The sequence below is a fragment of the Martes martes genome (assembly GCF_963455335.1).
Source record: "Martes martes genome assembly, chromosome: X".
Lineage (NCBI taxonomy): Eukaryota > Metazoa > Chordata > Mammalia > Carnivora > Mustelidae > Martes > Martes martes.
In genome coordinates, this window is record NC_137897.1 from 91,839,323 (window position 1) to 91,860,837 (window position 21,515).

A 21,515-nucleotide genomic window follows, 5' to 3' on the forward strand; every position below is an offset into this window, starting at 1 on the left:
AACAAAAAAAAACCCCTCTCAAGTCACCACACTTACGGTAATTGGTTACAGCAGCAAGAAGAAAGTAATAGGGGTTCCCTTTCTCCTCCATCCCCAGCCTCATTGACCTTCGTAGTCACCCACTTTCTGTGTTCAACGTGCGTCCTTCTGACTCACCTTCTGGCTCTAAACCCATGAAAAAGAAATACCTAGAAAGTTGGTTGTGTACTTTTCAGAATGCAAGTACTGGACATGGTATGGCACTGTCGTTCCCATTTAACATTTTGCTCCCCACCACCACCCCCGGCTCAATATTATGTATTACCACTTTTCCAACACACCTTCCGGCCTTTTCGCCCAGCACGCCCCGCTAAGTACCCTCTTGGGTCTTGGGCCCGGGCCCACCCTGGGAGGTGGTGTTGGGATTAGGAAGGCTGGAGTCAGAGTTTTGCAAACAGCGGCTCAGAGACCGACCACTGGGAACCGCGTCTCCGGACTCCGAGGCCGAGGCTCCTTCCGGTCGGTGGCCCTGGCCCAGTGCCCGCGTTGGTGTGGGGGGGGGACAGCTGGAGGCGGGGAAGCCCAGCCCCCCGCGACCCGGGCCCCGCAGGTCCGCACGCCCGGGCGGCGCCGGCCGAGGCTGGCGCGGGCGCGCGGAGGGCGGGACCGGCGGGCGCCTGGGCTGGGCCGCGACGTGCTCGAGGAAGTTCAGTCTGGCCGGAGCCGAGCCCGGGCTCCGGAGGGGTCGACGCGGGGCGGCGGGGGGCGGCGGGGCGGCGGCGGCGGAGCCAGGTGTGACGCGGCGCGAGGCGCGGGAGGTGCGGGGGCCCCGGCGCCCCGCCCCCTCCGCCCGCGGCTCGCGTCTCGGGTTACCTGCGGCGGGTGGGCGGGGCGGCCTTTCCGGTCTGCGCCGGCCCCCAGTCTCCCGGGCGGTGGAGCCGGGAAGTGGGAGAGGGAGCGAAGGAGGCGGAGACTGCCGAGCCTCGCAGCCCGGCCGGGCTCCGACGAGAGGGGCTGCATGGCGCGGCCGGCGCGGCTCTGCGGGCTGTGGGCGCTGCTGCTCTGCGCCGGCGGCGGCGGCGGGGGCGCCGCGCCCACCGGTGAGTGCGGCCGCGGGCCCTGGGCGGCGGCCGAGAGGGGCAGGGGTGCTGCGGCGAAGGAGGGCGCTGGGGAACGGGGGCAGGGGGCGATCACCTCACGACGCTCGGCGCTCGGGGACCGCAGCCTGCGGTGCCCAGTTCGAGGGGCGGGGGTGGGGCGGGAGAGACGGGGCATTCCCAGGTCGCGGGCGGCGGTGGCGGAGCGGGACGACGACTCGCCGCCTCACTTCCCTCGCGTCGTCGGGAAGAGCCGGGGAGCTTGGGGCCCAGGCGCGGGAGAGAAGCTTGCCCGCGGTGTCGGAGGGCGGCGGGCCGGGACCCGGCCGGTCACCCGGGTGGGGATGAGGGGGCCAGGAGCCGGCGGGGTCGGCGACCGAGGTCCGGGCAAGCGGGGAATCGCCCCGGGGCTCCTTGCTCGGGACCCCGCCGGTCGAGTGCGGGGGTGGAGTTGAGAGGAGCTCCAGAAGACCCCGGTCCTCGGAGAATAAAGGACGTGAGGGCTACGGCTTCCTCTGGCGTTTGAGAAATCCGTTTGGAAACCCGGAGCAGCATCCGGGTGCACGCCTTTTTTCTTTAATGACCCTTATATTTGGAAATAATTGTCGGTTTACAGGAAAGTTGCCAGGGTACTCCCGCGGGTTCGTGTGTACCCCTCACCCTGTGCGGCAACTTTTCATTAATCAACCGGGCAGAGTTCTGCCGGGAAGAGTAGAAGGACTTCCTCCCGGACAGCTCCCTGCTCCAGTGGCCTGGTCATGTTGGGTGACAATAGCAGCTCCAAATTAGAGAGCTTTTATTACCATATTGACACAAACACCCACAGTTTGCCCATTGCCTTTTCACCAGTGCGTGGTGCTTTGAAACTCAAGTTGAAAAGCTGATTGGGCAATCTTCATGCCTTGTATTGATTCAGTCAACAAAACGAATGCAGTCTGCTCTGTGCCAGGTGGTGTTCTAGGGGCTGAGGTTGGGGGGGGTGAGTGCCGCAGACGAAGCCCCTGCCTTGCACGGCTTCTGTGCTATTGGCAAAGGCCTCCGGGGGCGGGGGGAGGCGGGAAGTAAAATATCAGGTATGTCGGATGGCGCCAAGTACAATCAAGAAAAACGAAGCGGAGAAGGGGTTTGCCATTATAAATAGGGTGAAGCGGGAAGCCTTTACTGAAAGGTGGCATTTAGAGTGGAGGCCGCAGGCAGGTTTGAGGTTGCCAGTTAATAATTATTCAAGCGTCTGCGTTGTTTAGCCCTGAGCCAGGCTCTGGGGTTTTGTGGAGAGCCTTAGAGGGTACAGCCTAACCCTTGCCGCCCCCCCCTCCACCTGCCTCCAGTTCAGGTGGGGGTGGGGATCGGAGTCTTAAAACCATATGTGGAAGCTCGGTCCAGAGAAAGGAAGGGACTGGTTGAGGGTCACCCCACTCATTAGGGTCCTAATTTTCACCGTCCTGCAGCAACACCTTCCCTCCTGCAGACCCCCCCACACACACACCTGAAACAACAGCTGGCCTTCTAGATCATCCCCTGCCACCCCCACTTAATCACATTTTGTCTCAGCGGTTCATTGAGAACTTGGTTACTTAGAATACAGAAGCTTTTTTCCCATTAGAAATACTGAGAGACTCACAAGGAGATATGGTAAAGGAAAAACAAAACAGAACGGGACTTAAGTTTTCATGCGCTGACATTTCCCAGCTGTGGGGCTCTGGGCTGATCATTTCCCGTGCTCACGTGGCAGTTTTCTGATCCGTAAATTCTGAGGGCCCTTCCTAGCTCTAAGCTTCTCGGTGTTCACAAATATGATTCGGTTCCTGGCTTTGTTTAGTCTGTTTAGGCTGCTGGTCCATGTGGTGCCATGCGTTAATAACCACAACTAGCATTTATATACTGTTTAAGATACTCTGTGCAGGGCAGTGTTCTGAGTTTTTCCGCTTACACTTACGTTGTTTCATTTCATCTTTACACAAAACCTATGCTGTAGGCACTGCTGTGAGTCCCCACTTTGTACATGAGGTAGCTGAGGCATGGTGAGGTTCAGAGCCTTGCTCTAGGTCTCGTGGGGTACGTGGTCTGACTCCAGAGGTCACGCTCTTGACCATGGTATTCAGTGCCTCCCTCTGTCGAAGGGAAGGGGTCCTTGTCTGGGAGAGGAGCTGAGCACCTCCCAGAGCTGCAGGGCAGGACGGGTTGGGACCCCTGAACGGTTGTATAAGGTCATCCGTTATGAAGTGATTGATTGTGTATTGGAGACTCGCTTTATAATTGCCACGGCACGTGGTCCAAACCCTAAGCACTCTAGGCATCCGGAAGAGGGAGAGCTGTGAGGGCTGGCAGTTGCGTGGAAGTGGTAAAAACTTGAGCTAGACCTTCAGGATGGGGGGAATCTGAGTGGGTGGAGAAGTTCTTCCTAGGTGGGGGAGACCAGCAGGAGCCTAGACGCAGGAGTGCAGGGAAGAGGGTCTTGCTCCCTCTGTGGGGAACGAGCAGCCCAGCTGGGCAGGAGGGTGCGTTGGCAAAGTCAGTCCAGACAGAAGAGTTTCATTTGCCCATGAAGGCCCTGAGCGGGGCACAGCGTGGGGGAAATGACAGCGGAGGAGAAGCAAGCGGGGAGACTTGCCCGGGTGACAGGAATCGCTGGAGTGTAAAGCTACACGGGGCTCTGGGGTTACAGATGTCCCCTAGACGGATGTGTTGTGAATGCCTCCTGTCCGGGGCTGTGATTTAACTGGTGTCAGCCTGCCTCACGGGGCCCAGCAGAGCACAGCTGGTGTGATTGGGATGATTAAGAGAGTCGTTACAAGAAGAAAGGGATAGACATTGATGACTGACTAGATGTAAGGGAAGGAGGCGGTGACTCATTTATGACTGTTGTGATTTCCTTAACTTTTCCGGGAATAGGCATGCCTCTGCCAGCTCCTGGGATGGAATAGGAGAGAGCAAAAGAATCGCTAAGCAACACGCCTTATTAGAAAGAGCACGGTCTGTGTCCTAAGTAGAATGGGACGCTGTGCTAGGTAACCATACAGACTCACTCGAGGTCTGAAGTTGAGTCGGGGGGTGGGGGGGGTCACCCACTTGAGTCCCTCCCGCCTGCCCATTCCCCTTTCTGAAGGCAATGATCAACCTTTAAGAAGTAGTTGAAATTCGATGTCTGACTTGTTCTATCTCACAGACGGGTCCATTTCACTGTTCACTGTTCACAAAGCAACTGTTGAGAGCTGTTTTATTTCTTCAAAAAGAAAGTAGATAGCTAACATTGACATAGCACTCGCTCTGGCCCAGGCACTGTTCTGAGCATTTTATCTGTATTGACTCATTTCATCCTCACAGTGACCCTTTTCTGATGGGTTATTATTTTCATGCTTGTGTTATACCTAAGGAAACTAGAGCAGAGAGAGGAGGTTAAGTAACTTACCACCTACTATGTAGCAGAGCTGGGACAGGAGCTCAGGCTGTCGGGCTCCAGAGTCCATGCTCTTAGTCCTGCACTATACTAAGATTATATTATGTCTTACACATGAGGAACTGTCAGAGATCTTTAGAAGTACAGTCACCACTTATGTATGTACATATCTCAGTGTGTCATACATATATACACACGTATTCATATATCTAAACTTTGGAGACTATATTTTAAGTTTCCGGATGTGTGTGTCTGTGCGCGCGCTCGTGTGTGAGTGTATTTTAAAGTATAAGAAGTAGAAAAATCTCAAGGGAAATGGAAGGAATCATTAGGCGGAAAAAAACGACGGCAGTTAGCCACAAGTAGCCTAAAAATGCAAACCAATTAGAAGATTTAACTAAAAGACACTTCAGAACAGATGGAGAAAAATAAACCCACTGGAGAGATTAGGAATCATGGAGGCCATTTTTCTAGAAAAATACTGAAGTTAAAAATAGATTTTATAAGTTGCCTTGAAAATTGAAGTGCGATTTATGTGAACCATAAATAGGTAGTTTTTTTTTTTTAATCAGGGTTTTAATTTTTGTGCGGGAATGGGAAGGTGGAGCGTCAGCAAGTTTGCTGCACTCTGTTTCTGGAAAGTGCAGAATAAGGCAGATAAGACTAAAGTAGATTATAGTCTTTGGGAGGAGCAAAGTTTTAATTTTTTTATTGTTTATGTATTTATTTGCTTATTTTAAGATTTATTTGAGAGAGACAGAGAAAGGGAGAGGGTCGAAGGGAAGGGCAGAGAGAGAGGGAGAGAGAATCTCCAGCAGACTCCATGCTGAGCGGGGAGCCCAAGACGGGGCTCGATCTCACGACCCTGAAATCACCACCTGAGCTGAAACCAAGAGTCTGGCTCTCAACCGACTGAGCCACCCAGCTACCCCGGCACAAAGGTTTTCTTAAGGGCTCTGTAGTTGACGAACGATTTGTCTTCAAAAGTTTCATCCATGTGATGTTAGAAAGACCAAAATGGAGTAGCTGTACTCACCGGTCATCGCTTCAAATCCTCGCGTTAGCCCTGTTGCCCGAGCCGTGGGGGCTTCCAGACAAGAGCTGGGTTCTGATGCAGTGCAGTAGGAATTTTCTGCTTCTCCCCACAGCTGGGCCTTTGGTCAGCCTTGTGGAAAAACTAATGGGGGAGAGTCGGGAAGGAGGGAATGAATATGGAGAGTCCAGGGCCTTTGCAGGATACGATGAATACAACTGACCTTTGGGGAAATGCCAACTACGTAATGCCTGTGGGGCTCCTGTTTGGGGACAAAAAGCATTTTTTGTTCCGTTAAAGAGGAAGGTAATGGTATAAGTAGTTACAGACTATGTGAGAGGCCCAGTGCCCTCCAGAGTGGTGGTACAGAGTATCAGATACAACTCTGCGGGTTGACAAATTAAGACAACTATGGCCCGTAAGTAATTCCTAATGATTACATTTGCAACGTTGGACTATTTGGAGGGATTGGTTTTTCTTTTTTAACTAGTTTAATAAACTTCATTTTGGAATAATTTTCAATTTACAGAGAATTTGCCAAGATAGGACAGAGAGCCCCTGTATGGTCCTCATCCAGTTTCTGGGGGATGATGCTGGTAGTCCTGGTCACCGGGGCTGTCGGCAAAGTTTGAAATGATGTTTCATTCCCCCAACCCCTGCTCTGTGCCTTTCCCTGTTTTTGGCAGAAGCATTAAAACTCCTTTCACTGATGATAGAGCTGGTCCAAAATAAGAGGGTCACTAAATATTTGGTAGAGGCAGTGGTGGGTTTTCTCCAAATGAAACACATTTTTAAGACACTGGTTCAGTTTCTCCTCCTCTCTTCCCTCTTCAGATTAGTCAAAGCTACAGTCCCAGCTGTGTAGTGTCAGACCTCAGGGGAGCAACAAGAACTATTAAATCTTCCTCAGTACTTCTTTGGAAAAGTTATAACAACAGTTAACCAGGTCATGTTAGCAAGCACGATGAAAGATGTGCTGCTTGAACTCGCCCGCGGAGATGCTGAGATTGAAGTGGCTGTGTCAAGTGAGGTGTCGATCCCAGGCATAGGGAACCCCAAACTCCTGCAGGAGGGAAAGGGAAATTTAAGACCATACTCTTCCCTTTGTCCACACTCTAGCAGGTAGTTAAGAATGTGGCCTTGGGGGGTGCCTGGGTGGCTTAGTCGTTGCACATCTGCCTTCAGCTCGGGTCATAATCCTAGGGTCCTGGGATCAAACCCCGCAGCAGGCTCCCTGCTCAGCGGGAAGCCTGCTTCTTCTTCTCCCACTCCCCCTGCTTGTGTTCCCTCTCTGGCTGTGTCTCCCTGTCAAATAAAAAAAAATCTTAAAAAAAAAAAGAATGTGGCCTTGGAGGCACACTTTCTGGGTATGTATCCTGGCTCTGCCTTTTATGAGCTATGGGACATGGGGCAAGTGACTCAGTGTTCTTGTCCTCGGTCACGTCATCTTTAAGATGAGCTGGTAGTTCCTATCTTGCAAGACGGTTGCGACGAGCCAGTGGATTAGTGGGGAGAGTGCTTAGAACAGTGCCTGGCTCAATAAATTCTAGCTGTTGTTAGTTTTATTCTTCTTGGCGTCCAGGACTGGGAGGAATGACTTTCATGGCCTACTGAAAACACTGACTGATGTTGATAAATTTATTTCTTGTGCTTGATTTGAGCAGAAACCCAGCCACCTGTGACGAATTTGAGTGTTTCTGTTGAAAACCTCTGCACGGTCATATGGACATGGGATCCTCCTGAAGGAGCCAGCCCAAATTGCACCTTACGGTATTTTAGTCACTTTGACAACAAGCAGGATAAGGTGAGTGTTCTAGAACGTATTGCACTGATGAGGTAAAGTGAACACTATGAACTGGAGCCAAGAATAAACGGAATTCTAATCTTACTTCAAAGTGGGAATTTTGTTTTGGGTCGTGTCCCAATTTTACCTGGGAAAATGACTATGAAAAGACTGTTGGAAAAAAAAAAAGCTGAGCATTTGAACATTTGAAAATATTTGCTCATTATCTGATAATCAAATGCAATGAGATTACTCTGTTAGGAAATGCCAGATATCTTTTAGCCACTAGGCACTCAACAAATAATTATGTGAAAATGTGTTCCCGTGTTCCTGCCCGTTGCCTTGTATGCAGACCACACGTTCACTGTCTTGCTAACGACATGCACACAGATATGTAAGAACCATGCAAACGCCAGAGTGAATGGCCACATGGCAAGTGAGAAAGTAAGATGTCCGGGGCAGATAGGGTTGACTAAGTTTCCCGATGCCCGACGAAAAATGAGAGGAACGTTCAGCCTTCCCAGTCGGATGTGGATAGCTGGCGCAAGTGAATTTTTGTTAACAGGATTGGATCATTTCAGATTCTTTTTTTTTTTTGTAGATTCTTTATGATAGTCTTATTCAACGGAATTTTCGCTCAGGCCTGATCAGCTCGCAGCCCCTTCTCTTCAACAGCTTCTTCAAAGCATCAGATCATCTGTCCAAAACTGTTTTATATCTTTATGCCTTCTTTCAGTGAGGGGGGAGGTCAGGGACATTTGGGGTTGAATTCGTCCAGAATCATGAGGAGGCTGAATGAGAAGTTGATATTAGTGACAGGGCTTCGGCTCAGTGAATCAGGTTCATGCAGCTCGGTGGCATGGAGAGTCAGAACTGGGTTCTAGTTGGTGGACCACTCAGCTGTCTGTGTGGCCTGGGCAAGTTACCTAACCTCTCTGAGCCTTAGTTTCCTGCTGTGTAAAGTGTGGCTCTGCTCACTTCCCTGGCTTCCTGGGACATGACAAATAACATATGTGAAAGCTTAATAAATTGAGGATGGAAAAAGTTCTTCCTTTGGAGGGAAACTTGCTAATCTGCCATTCGTGCCCCTTTCCTGCTGAAGTGCTCATTATAGCTCAGGTGTTCACTGACGAAGAATTGAGGCTACTCAGAAGTATTTGCATTTTATTTATTTTTAATTTTTGTAAAGATTTATTTATTTATTTTAGAGAAAGAGTGCAGTGGGGATGGGCACAGGGAGAGGGAGAGAGAATCCTCAAGCAGACTCCCTAGTGAGCATGGACAAACAGGGGCCTCAATCCCAGGACCCTAAGATCATGACCTGAGCCAAACTCAAGAGTCAGCCGTTTAACCAACCGAGCCACCCAGGCGCCCCAGAAGTATTTGCATTTTAAAGGAGGTTCTCTAAACCCAAATAGACTTTTTTCCAGAGACGGTGTACAGATGGCCAACAGACATGTGAAAAGATGCTTAATATCACTCACCGTTGGGGAAATACAAATCAAAACCACAATTAGACAAATCACCTAGCAGTATCTACTAGGTCAGGACGGCTAGTATCAAAAAGACGAGAAATGTCAGGGCATGTGGCTGGCTCAGTCAGTGGAGCATGCAACTCTTGATCTCGGGGTTGTAAGTTTGAGCCCCACATTGGCTGTAGAGATTATTTAATAACAAAATCTTTAAAAAAAAAAGGACAAGAAATCTTAAGTGTTGGCAAGGATGTGGAGACAAGGGAACCCTCTTGCACTGTTGTTGGGAATGTAAATTGGTATAGCCACTATGGAAAACAATAATGGAGGTTCCTCAAAAAATTAAAAATAGAACTGCCTTATGATCTAGCAATTCCACTTCTGGGCATATACCTGAAGAAAATGAAAACACTCATTCAAAAAGATACACGAAGCCCTATGTTTATTGCAGCATCATTTACAATGGCCGATTTCTAATAGCTAAGGGATAGAAGCAACAATCTCAGTGTACATTGATAGATGAATGGATGAAGAAGATGTGGGAGATATATATATATATATATATATATATATAATATTACTCAGCCATAAAAAAGAACGAAATGTGGCCACTTGTGACACCATCGATGGAACCAGAGACAAATACCATATGATTGCACTTTTGTGGAGTCAAAAAAATAAAAGAAACAAACAAAATCAAACAGAAACAGATTCATAGATACGGAGAACAAACTGATGGTTGCCGGGGATCGGGGGGAATGGATGAAATACATGAAGGGAATTAAGTCATACAGATTTTCAGTTTTAAAATAAATTTTAAGTCATGGAGATGAAAAGTACAGCATAGGGAATATAGCCAATAATTTCGTAATAACTGTGCGGTGACAGATGGTAACTCGACTTACTGTGGGGATCACTGAGTAAGGTATGTAAATGTGGAATCACTATGTTGTACACTGGAATTGACTATCACGTTATTGGTCAACTATACTTTAATTAAAAAAAAAGCAAACAGGGGCGCCTTGGTGGCTCAGCGGGTTTAAAGCCGCTGCCTTCGGCCCAGGTCATGATCTCAGGGTCCTGGGATCGAGTCCCGAGTCAGGCTCTCTGCTCAGCAGGGAGCCTGCTTCCCCCCTCTCTGTGCCTGCTTCTCTGCCTACTTGTGATCTCTCTCCCTCTCTCTGTCAAAGAAATAAATAAGATCTTTCAAAAAAAAAAAAAGCAAACAAACAAACAAAAAGAGATGCTCTCAGTGCAGAAGACTGTAATACTTTCAGGAGTTGAGTTCCCCTTTTTATTTTTATTTTTATTTTTTTAAAGATTTTATTTATTTATTTGACAGACAGATCACAAGTAGGCATAGAGGCAGGCAGAGAGAGAAGGGAGGAAGCAGGCTCCCTGCTGAGCAGAGAGCCTGATGCGGGCTCGATCCCAGGACGATGGGATCATGACCTGAGCTGAAGGCAGCGGCTTTAACCCACTGAGCCACCCAGGCACCCCGAGTTCCCCTTTTTAAACTGTTGGCTTCCTCTTATTCCTAAAGAGGGGCTGTAGGCATTTGGATTCTTGGTGGCAACTTTCCTAGTTCAGCCTTAAGAAATTCCAGGAAAGACCTTTAAGTGCTTCGCCTAAGTATCTCGTTGAAACTGAGGAGAGGTCACCTTTGTTTCCTAACAGGTCCATATTCACTAGCCAGCCGTGCACACCCGCGGATCGATCGGGGAGACATGGTGGTGGTCTAGCCTAGAAACGGGGCTCATTCCGCAGTGTAGACACAGACATTTAGAGTTGAAAGTGACTTTAGGAGGCAATGGGATTAGACAGCATTGGGTTTGAACATTTGCCTCTTCCCCTTTCGGAGGTGTGTGACCCTGAGCAAGTCACTTAACCTCTCTGAGCCTTCGTTTCCTTGTTTGTGAAATGCTGGGGTAGGACCTACATCGTGTGAGTGGTACATGTGTTCAAGGAGATGGTATTCGTAATACATCTGGCACCACGTCAACATTCAATAACTGTCAGCTTTTACTATTATTATTACTGTTAGGTTGAATCACATGAAATTGTTGCTTCTTTGAGTTATATGGTTCAACCTAATATTATCCTCCATTTTGCCGCTGAAGAGACCAGATGGAGACCACAAAGGGTGACCTCTGCCTAAGGCCTGCTCCTTTATATTCCAGCCATGTGACGGTGGTGATGGCCGTGGTGATGGCCATCGCTGCTGCCCTCCTGGTGAACATGGATTATCCCTTGTAAGCAGCGATGGGAGATTTCCTGGCCAGCCTTTCGAAGTTTGTAACCCTGAGGCTGGCAGTGAACGGCAGGAGTGATTTCCCTCTCCATCCTTCAGACAAAGCATTAGCATCGTCAGACAAAGCATTAGCATCGTCAGACAAAACTGGGGCGCATATGCCCTTTGAAGCATATTGAAGGAGCGGCTTTGGCATAGTTTGTACATGTTAGGGGGCTTAGGTGACTGTCTAAAGATTCTAAGTTGCTAAGTGAGATAAACCCTTGAGGTTATTTTCAGTCTTCAGATTGGAGGATCATTAACACAGGAGCTGGGGATTCACAGATGATTTTTCTAAGAATACAAGCTCAGTTTTAAGTGGCTGCCCTCCACCATTGTTTTAGCAGTACCTGCTAGTTTCCCAGTCTGGCAAGTAGAAAGACGATCTGGCATCAAGTTTTGTTTTTGTTTTTGTTTTCTCGGCTTGGTGGTGTTAAAAGAATGTTGATTTATGTGCTTTGGCGTCAGATTAGATCTCTTTCATCACCCAGAGATAGCAAGTCTCACTAGGTGAATAAATTACAAAGCTGTTGTTCCATCCAGGCATCCAGAGGGGCAGAAGCTGAGGCCCACGCTCTTTTTCTACTGAGAAAGGAATCTGGAATTGGGAAAGGTGTGATCCAGCCAAATGCACATTGGTCCTGAGGGGAGGGTCCAGTTCAGGACGCTGGCCTTGGTTTTTGATAAATTTTCAAATAAGCCCAGATTCCCCAAGGGGTGGAGTGGAATGTCGTCCTACAGCAGCTACCAGGGGAGTGAGTCACCGCCTCCGAAAGTCACGTGGGAGCCGTCCACACATAACCTCCTTGGGATCCGAGGGGAGGGATTTAGTTTCTTGTCTGATAGAGATGTGCTACCCTTGGTGATCATTGACAACTGGGGTTTCTACTTTTTTCATGCCAACTTAATATTGTTTACCTTAAACTTTGAAAGAGTTTTTTTTAAAGATTTTTATTTGTTTGAGAGAGAGAAAGAGAGCACAAGCAGGGGGAGCGGCAAAGGGAGAGGGAGAAGCAGGCTCCCCGCTGAGCAGGGAGCCCAATGCGGGGCTCCATCCCAGGACTCTGAGATCATGACCTGAGCCGAAGGCAGAGGCTTAACCAACTCAGCCACCCAGGTGCCCCTGAAAGAGATTTTTAAAAATTACTTTGTTTTTCTCCCTATGGTCTCTTTCCTGAGTTGTTATTTATATGCCCTCAAGGACAAGGTTCAGATTAAGTACTTAAGTATTTTTTTAACTTAAAAAATTCGATTACAATAAAAATCTTCGCTTAATAAAATTCCTCAGCCCTCTCACTGGAACAATATCTAATATACTAAGAGAACTGGGGTTTTTCCCATGATGATTCTGATTTATGGCATTTAACCATACATGTTCCGCCTGGTTTATTCAAAGGACAGACAGGAATTATCTTCTAAACAGGAATTATCGAGGATCCTTGAGTCAGGGTGGCTCCTTTCGAGGTATATAGGACTCGGGCTTGGTAAAATTGTGATCTTGGTGAAATTTGCACTTGGAACTTTCGTGCCACCGTTACTGTGATCCTGGGGCTGGTCTTCGCTTTCATAGGCTGAGAACCCTCATTTCCCCAGCACACATTCATCTCTCAAGGGCCAATTCCTTACTTTGCCATGAGAACGATCACGGTGAAAAAACATTCTAGAAAGCTTTCTGTTGGCGTAACTGGTGTGTTCCTTCCCTGTAGGCAGCAACTATGTAGAAAGCCAAACGATAAGTAGGTTTCCTGTGAAGGAATCAGAAATTAGTTGTGAAAATGTACTTGGCTAAGAGTAGCTAGAGGTCTCACTGAGGTAGGCATAGCTTTGCCGGGACAGAAGTACATAGTGTCCATGGGGCCAAATCCTCCTCTTTTCTCCCTGCCAGAAGTTTTCTCACATACATACCTTTCTTTTGTCTTTTCTTCAGGGCTGACCAGCTAGCTTCCTTTTCAGAGTGCTGTCTTGCTTGGGCCTAAGAGCTATTCAGTTTCTCTAACTTGATTTTTTTTTTAATATTTTATTTATTTGTCAGAGAGAGAGGGAGAGAGAGCAAGCGAGCACAGGCAGACAGAGTGGCAGGCAGAGGCAGAGGGAGAAGCAGGCTCCCTGCTGAGCAAGGAGCCTGCTGAGCAAGGAGCTCAGCTCCCTGCTGAGCAAGGACGCTGGGATCATGACCTGAGCCGAAGGCAGCCGCTTAACCAACTGAGCCACCCAGGCGTCCCTCTAACTTGATTTTTTTGTGTGTCTTTGTTATGATTCATTAGTTGTTGGTCTGCTAGCTATCTGTCTGAGGGCACCCTTACTTCTTGGTTTTGGGGGTATGTCACAGCTGCCCTCTTGCTCAGCTGGCCGCAGGCATGGGAAATGGCCAAGTAGCTCCTTAGGGGGGCAGATAGAGGTAAATTTGACAAATTTTCCACTTCAAGGCCATCAGCACGTATCTAAAAGGAAATGCTGTCTCCAACTTGAGTCAGAAACCATTGCAAAACAGGAAGCTCCTTGGAGCTCTGATTAAAAGCAGCTTAATTCTTAATTATTCCAACTCTTTTCAGTTTGGGAGATGTTAATTTCCTTAACAGCCCTCTAATCTCATTATTCTGAATCGTAATGCCCAGATTTGTAACTTACATCTGTATGCTCTCTAGAAGTCCGCTTTCTGTAGCTCCACAAGCCCATCTACTTTACAGAATAAGGGTGTGGTGTACTCAGTGCATGTAGCATCCCTTGAAATCTCTATGCTTGTGCGAGGGAGTCAGAAGGGTCAAACGGTACAGAAAGATGTTTAATGAAAACTCTCTCTCTGGTCCCTCAGGCCCTCCTTTCCTTTCTGTCCTCACAGGTGACCAGGATTACTGGATTCTTAAAGCAGTTTGTACCTTGATCTTGATAATATACTGCATCTAGTTAGGAAGTGAATTTTTAAAAAAAGATTTATTTATTCATTTTTAGAGAGAGAGAGGGAGCGTAGGGAGGATGGGCAAAGGGAGAGGGAGAGAGAAACCCAAGCAGGCTCTGTGCTGAGCGCAGAGCCCAATTCCAGGCTCAATCTCATGACCCTAAGATCACAACCTGAGCGGAAACCAAGAGCTGGACGCTTAACTGACTGCGCTACCCAGGCGCCCCTAGGAATTGAGTTTTGATAATCTTACTATGTTACCTTTAAAATTTTAGATAGTTGATGTGTGAGCATGGTAGGTTTAGAGACAAATGTCATGATGTTTATACATTTAAAATGTGGGAATTTGTCTTTTCTGTCTCCTGGGGTTTCTCAGTGGTGATACCACTGACATTTGGCGCGAGATGATTCTTTGCTGTGGGGGGGAGGAAAAGCTGTCCTGGGCACCGAGCCATGTTCAGCAGCATCCTTGCCTCTACGTACTACAGGCCAATGGCAGTGCCCTCCTAAGTTGTGACAGCCCAGCATGTTCCCCAGGATGGGGGGAGCAGGGAGAGCAAAATCACTGCGGGTTTATAGTCACTGACCTATGCCATCTGATAACCTTCCTTTTTTTCTTTTTTAAAACACATTTGAACATGCTGATGTTTTATTACCTAAGTGTATTGCTGTATGTTTGCTAGAGCAATGCCTTTTTACAATTTCCTAACCTTAGAAAATTGCTCCTGAAACCCATCGTTCAAAAGAAGTACCCCTGAACGAGAGGATTTGTCTGCAAGTGGGGTCCCAGTGCAGCACCAGTGAAAGTGACAATCCTAGCATTTTGGTGGAGAAGTGCACCCCGCCCCCGGAAGGTAACAACCGAAAGCACTGTTTGTTGGTACTTTGGGGAATAAAGGCAAATTATCCATGTGTTTATGTTAAGTGTTCATTAATTCATTCAGTTTTCAAATATTTGCTGAGTCTGATTAGTTCTAGGCACGTGTATATTAGGTGATAAATATGAGGACGTCCCTGCCTTCAAGGTGCTCAGGACTTGAATAACTGTGCCTCAGAGTTCTATAGCATGTGATAATTTGGCATGTAATATACACACATATACACCCTCCCCTAAGTTGAGCCTCAGAAGCTTATCTTGTGAAGCGAGCAAGGCATGGATTATCACCCGGATCCATTTCATGAGGAAGAAGGGAACCAAGTGGGTTGCTCTAGGCTTTCAGATTACAGGTCTAGTGCCTTAAAGAAACCCAAAGTACTATCTTCCTCATTTGATAGAAAGATTAGCTTGATATGCAAGATATAGTTGGGGAAAGATGTTATAAAAGGAAAATGGGCCAGCTGGCCTAGCTCCAGTTCAGGACAAGCCCTGGGGAAAGCTTTCACATGGTCAGGTTAGTCATTTCATTGCCCCCCGCCTCCTCCCGCCCGTCACCTAGTTCCTTCTGGCGCTTGGGCTGCTTGTAGGGAGGAGCTTATCCTGGTGAAGGGCAGGGCTCCTGGAGCCCAGATGTCCGAGAGTCTCAGCTCTGCCAGTGAAGAGCTGCGTGACCTTTAGCAGATGACTTAGCCCCTACCCACTTCACTTTCCTCATCTGTAAAATGGGGTTGATGATAGTTCTGCCTCCCAGGACTGTTGAAAGGATTAGGGAAGTCAGTATGTGTGAGGTGCTTAGAAAAGTACCCGGCAAAGAGTAAATGCTGGGTACATCTCATCTATGGATCCCAGTTCACCCCGTGTTTGGAGGGGTCCCATCTCTCCCAATTCCAAACCTCAGCACTATGTGGCCTGTTCTCCAGGCCCTTCCCTCTACCTGCGTTGCACAGATCAAATGTATATGAAGTCTTGTTTGTAAAATTATAGAATTCAGTGTTGCCACGAGGCTGGGAGCCTGGTTTAAAACAACTTACCTCCCCTACTCTCATTTCTTTAGAAGTTTAATAAATAATCTGAAAAGCCTAATTGTAGTACGACAGTAAAATGGTTGGGATGTCTCTGGACAATACCCCTTCCTGAATCCCAACATGATGCCTTAACTCAGAAGGCTTTATAACAGTAGAGACTTCAGATGATAACGATTATACAGCTCCCAAAGTCCTACCAAACAGTCAACAGCTACCGGGAGTTATATTAATGCTCACTTCCCCCCAGATTGCTTCAGGAGGAATGTTTTGTCTTTAAAACAAGCTGTGTTAGTGTTGGTCAAAAGACAAGAAGGTAAATTCTAACTCAGTACTTGTTTTCTTTAAAGACAGAGATATGGGTTGCTTCTGTTTCCACATTCATTTAGGAATGCCGTACTCGTTTCCTGCCATGGAAATATTATTTGACCTTGAAACGCTCTTTCCAGTTAGGAATACAAAGTTAGAGTCCCTCAGTGATAGAAAAGATATTTTCTTGGGATCTGGAGGTGAGAAAGAAAATTATAACAAGTTAGGTTTGGGTTTCCTCCATCCTGGGTACCTTTTTTTTTTTTTTAAGATTTTATTTATTTATTTTTTTAAAAGATTTTTATTTATTTATTTATTTATTTGACAGACAGAGATCACAGTTAGGCAGAGAGGCAGGCAGAGGGGGTGGGGTGGGGGCGGGAAGCAGGCTCCCTGCTGAGCAGAGAGCCAGATGTGGGGCTTGATCTCCAGACACTGGGATCATGACCTGAGCCGAAGGCAGCGGCTTAACCCACTGAGCCACCCAGGCGCCCCTTTATTTATTTATCTGATAGAGAGAGAGATCACAAGTAGGCAGAGAGGCAGGTAGAGAGAGGGGGAAGCAGGCTCCCCGCTGAGCAGAGAGCCCGATGCAGAGCTCGATTCCAGGACCCTGAGATCATGACCAGAGCTGAAGGCAGAGGCTTAACTCACTGAGCCACCCAGGCGCCCCATCCTGGGTGCCTTCTGGGTAAAATGGGGGTGAGAGATCAGGCTTTGGCTTTCTAGAAAAGCACTCTCACCATCCCTCGTGCCCCAGAGGGTTTGGCGGGTTGGTCTGACAGGGCAAGAAGCATCTTAAATCCTTGGCTGGGTCTTCTAGGTGATCCCGAGTCCGCCGTGACTGAGCTACAATGCGTCTGGCACAACCTGAGCTACATGAAGTGTACTTGGCTCCCTGGGAGGAATGCAAGTCCCGACACCAACTATACCCTCTACTACTGGTGAGTGTGTACGGGAGATGTGCGGGGGAAGGACGGGTCATGATGGTTTGGGGCACGCTGCAATCCAACCTACTTGAAAATCGAAACCGAGAAAAGAACAGCCTGGTTTTGGGGGCTTTATTGTTTTTTGTTTGTTTTGTTTTTAAGATTTTCTTTACTCATTTTGAGATTGAGAGCACAAACACATGGGGGTGGGGGCAGGGAGGGGCGGTAGTGGGAGAGAGACAATCTCCAGCAGACTCCCCGCTGAGCATGGAGCCCGACTCGGGGCTCGATCTTACCACCCCGAGATCATGACCTCAGCCAAAACCAAGAGTCAGATGCTTAACCAAACTGAGCCACCCAGACGCCCCTATTTATCATTATTTTTAGTTGAGGTATAAATTGACATACAATGTTTTATTAGTTTCAGGTATACGACATAGTGATTCAACAATTCTTTCCATTAGGTCTCAGTACAGTTGTCACCTGTCACCATACCACGTTATTACAATATTACTGACTATATTGCCTATGCTGTGCTTTTCATCTCCCTGACTTATTTATTTTATACCTGGAAGTTTGTGCCTTTTAATTCCCTTCGTCTGTTTCACCCGCCCTCCACCCACCTCCCCTCTGGCAACCACCAGTTTGTTCTCTGTATTTAAGAATGTGTTTGTTTTTTAGATTCCACATAGAAGTGAAATCCTATGGTATTTGTCTTTCTCTGCCTTGTTTCACTTAGCACAATACCCTCTAGGTCCATCCATGTTGTTTGCAAATGGCAAGAGCTCATTTTTTTATGGCCGAGTGGTATTCCATTGTGTATATATACCACATCTTTTTATTTTTTATTTTTTTAATTTTAATTTTTTTTAAAGATTTTATTTATTTATTTGACAAGGAGAGAGAGATCACAAGTAGACAGAGAGGCAGGCAGAGAGAGGGGGGGAGGCAGGCTCCCCGCTGAACAGAGAGCCCGATGCGGGGCTCGATCCCAGGACCCCGAGATCATGACCTGAGCCGAAGGCAGAGGCTTAACCCACTGAGCCACCCAGGTGCCCCCACATCTTCTTTTTACAAACCCAAGAAGATGGGCAGTTTGCTTCAGTGAAACGTGCATCTGCTTTTGGTGTCTATTTTCTAAAAATATCTTTTTAAAAAAGTGTAAGTGTAGATCCACAGGATGTTGCAAAAAATGTACCAGGAGATCCCAGAGTACCCTTCATGCAGGTTCTCCCAGAGGTAGCATGGCCTATAACTAGAAGATGATATCAAAACCAGAAAGTTGCTGTGGTTCCAGTCCACCCACCTTACTCAGGTTTCACCAGTGTCACATGCACTCGTGTGTGTGTGTGTGTGTGTGTGTGTGTGTGTGTGATAATATGTATGTGTGTGTGTAGTTCTGCGTAATTGTATCACGTGTAAATATAGGATAGTTCCCTTACCACAAGGATCCCTTGAATTGCTATTTTATGCCCATACCCTCCTCCCTTCTGCACCCCCCTCCACCTTCCGCTCCCCCAAGTCTCTAACCTCTGGCAATTACTAATCTGTTCTCCATCTCTATATTTTTGTCATTTCAAGAATGTTACTAGAGTAGACATAGCATATAACTGTTTGAGACTTTTTTTTAAAACTCTGTGTAATACCCTTCAGGTCCCTCCAAGTTGTTGAATCAGTAGTTCATCTCTTCCTTTTTTTTTTTATTCCATGGTATGGATGTGCCAGTTTGTTTAAACATTTATTCACTGAGGGATATCCTGGTTGTTTCTAATTGTTTGCAGCTATGAATAAAGCTGCTATAAATACTCATGTGCAGGTTTTTGTTTTTTTTTTTTAAAGATTCCATTTATTTATTTGACAGACGGAGATCACAGGCAGGCAGACAGAGAGGGGGAAGCAGGCTCCCTGCCGAGCAGAGAGCCTGATGCGGGGCTCGATCCCAGGACCCTGGGACCACGACCTGAGCCGAAGGCAGAGGCTTTAACCCACTGAGCCACCCAGGCGCCCCTCATGTGTAGGTTTTTATGTGAGCATAACTTTTCATATCTCTGGAAGAAATGCCCAAGAGTGCAATTGCTGGGTCACATGGTAGTTGCCTATTTTGTGTTATAGAAAACTGCCAAACGATTTTCTAGAGTGGCTGTGCCATTCTATATTCCCACCAGCAATGTATGAGTGATTGGTATCTACCTTTAAAAAAGGAAAATGATATCATCCCACCTGAAACTAATATAACATTGTATGTCAACTCTACATTAATAAAAAAAATTTAAGGAACTGACGAGAAAACAACTATTGAAAAAAAAGTAGGTTAGCTCCCCACAAAATAACATATCTGAGATCAGTGTGCACATCCACAAATTTTGTTAAATTTCTAAATTAATCTTTAAGCATTTCCTTTCGTTTCAGGCCTGGAGTTATTAGCCACAGAGCAAGGAAGGAAGGACGAGGTTAATCAGTTCAATTCAGTAAGATTTTATTTGGCACACATTGCGGATAAAGCGCTGAACAGGCAGCAGAACTAAGAGACATGGCTCTTTGCTCTTAAAGTTTCAAACGTAGGGGGGAGAGACCACACCCAACAGTTATCTGTATAAAAATAACAGTGTATGATGGCTGGCAGAGGCACAAACTCTCTTTAGAAGCTAGGTGGAGCTTGGGGGTGTGGTGGTGGTGGCAGGGCACAGCTAGGGAGCTCGGATGAAGGGGGTGGACTGCACACACGGGTTCCCCGAGCGCGGGCGCTGGGGAAGAGCGCTGAGGAAGGGGCATGTGATACCAGGCTGGGGAAGCGGGAGAGCTTGCGTGGGCAGTGCGCTCTCCACGTGGCCTTGTCCCTCCTTCTGTCCTTCCTTCAGACTGCCTCTGAGAGAATGGGGTGTGGAGGGCCATGTGCAGGACTTCCGAAACTAGAGGATAAACGTGGCCTCGGCTCCCGGAATGTCCGTTTTGCCCGATGACGTGATGAGACATATTTTGGGTGTCTCAAAGCACTCTGCAGATCCCAGAGTCGCAGGACCGGCCGGCCAGGGCCCTGCAGGCTTCACACCTACTCTCCTCCCCTGCTGCGCGGGGCGCTCCCCACCAAGTCCGCCTGGGAGGCCCACCGGCACGGAGACTGTGTGTGGTTCCGTCTCCAGGGCTGTTTTTTCCCCCCGAGATAAACAATTCTCATTTGAGGTTTTGTAGTTTCACTTGTCCACTTGTGGTAATTGTTTCTCCTTTCATTAAAGTCCCGCAGTGGCTCCCCAGTGGCTTTGGGATAAGGTCCAAAGTCCTCAGCACTACGGACAAAAGCCCTTTCTGACCTGGCTCCTTCCGCCCGGTCCCCGGTCTGGCCCCAGCCTCCCCCTCCTCCTGCTGGGCTCCTCCACCCTCCGGCATCCTACCGTCCAGCCCGCACCCAGCGCCTTTCAGTTCCTCAAACAGGCCCTACAGATGCTTCAGTGGAACGGTGGCAGCATGCCACGTCCCCTCCGTCCCCTCGCAGCGCAGACCTCGTCCTTTCACCTGCACGCCTCTGCTTTGTCCTCGTCTCGGCCCAGACATCACTTCCCTTCCAGAATGCCTCCCTTTATCTCTCAAATCTTGATGCATGCTGGACCATCGTGTCCCGCGTACTTTGCGCGTTCCTGTGTCATAGTACACAGCACACTGTGTCGTCACTTCCTGTTTCCTCAGTGGTGGCCCTCCCCGGGCTGCCATCTCCCTTGAGAGCAGAGGCTGTGTCTTGTTACCCTTGGCGCCTGACACATGGCAGGGGCTCCAGAAGTAAGTTTGAAATGCGCTGTAGGATCCAGAGCTTAGAGAACATTCGGGATTAGCGTGAGGACTTAGGAGGGGTTAGCAACTAAGGAGCATTATGGTCCAGGAGTAGAAAGAGAGAAGGACCGAGTCAGTTGGACTCCCCCGAAGAATTGCTAGTGAAGGGGCCAGAGAACTAAGCCTTAAAAGGAGTAGCCTGGCTCTGATGAGGTCGGGGAGAGCTGTCAGTACAGGCTCTTACGATGTCTTAGAAGTTGGGAGCATCCCTGTGTTTATTATGCTCTCAGCTCCTCTTGCTTTCCCTGGATTGTCATTGGTAAAATCACAGGGAAAAACCTTTAGAGTCTGTGTCTGCACAAGGAGCAGGGGAAGGAAGGAAAAGGAGGAAAGCTGTCCCTCAGTCCATGGCCGCCCGAGCAGGAGTCGGGGTGGTGCTGGAGGTGAGCAGTGGCCCTGTCCTAGGAGTTCGTCTGTGCCAAAGACAGGGAGGTGCCTTGAGGCGCGCACTAGCACAAAACAAGTCTTCGTGCCAATTGCGAAACCTGCCTCCTCTGGGTGAGTAAATTATTAAAAAATTGGACCCACCAATTGGAACAAGAATTCTTTTTCCTCTGGGTTGAAATAGCCCTCTTCCTCTGGGCAGATGCAGCCTCTTGCCAAAGCTGA

At 48.0% G+C, this 21,515-nt stretch overlaps 1 protein-coding gene across 1 annotated transcript in view; it reads left to right on the forward strand.

Annotated features, from left to right (window-relative positions):
- Positions 1-912: 912 nt before the first annotated feature.
- IL13RA1 (interleukin 13 receptor subunit alpha 1) overlaps positions 913-21,515 on the forward strand; it is a 56,102-nt gene continuing 35,499 nt past the window's right edge. Inside the window, exons 1-4 of the mRNA XM_080795247.1 lie at positions 913-1,079; positions 7,171-7,310; positions 14,663-14,801; positions 16,979-17,099. Of these exons, the coding sequence (XP_080651373.1) occupies positions 998-1,079; positions 7,171-7,310; positions 14,663-14,801; positions 16,979-17,099 (482 nt within the window). The 5' untranslated portion in view covers positions 913-997. The remainder of the gene's footprint in view (positions 1,080-7,170; positions 7,311-14,662; positions 14,802-16,978; positions 17,100-21,515) is intronic.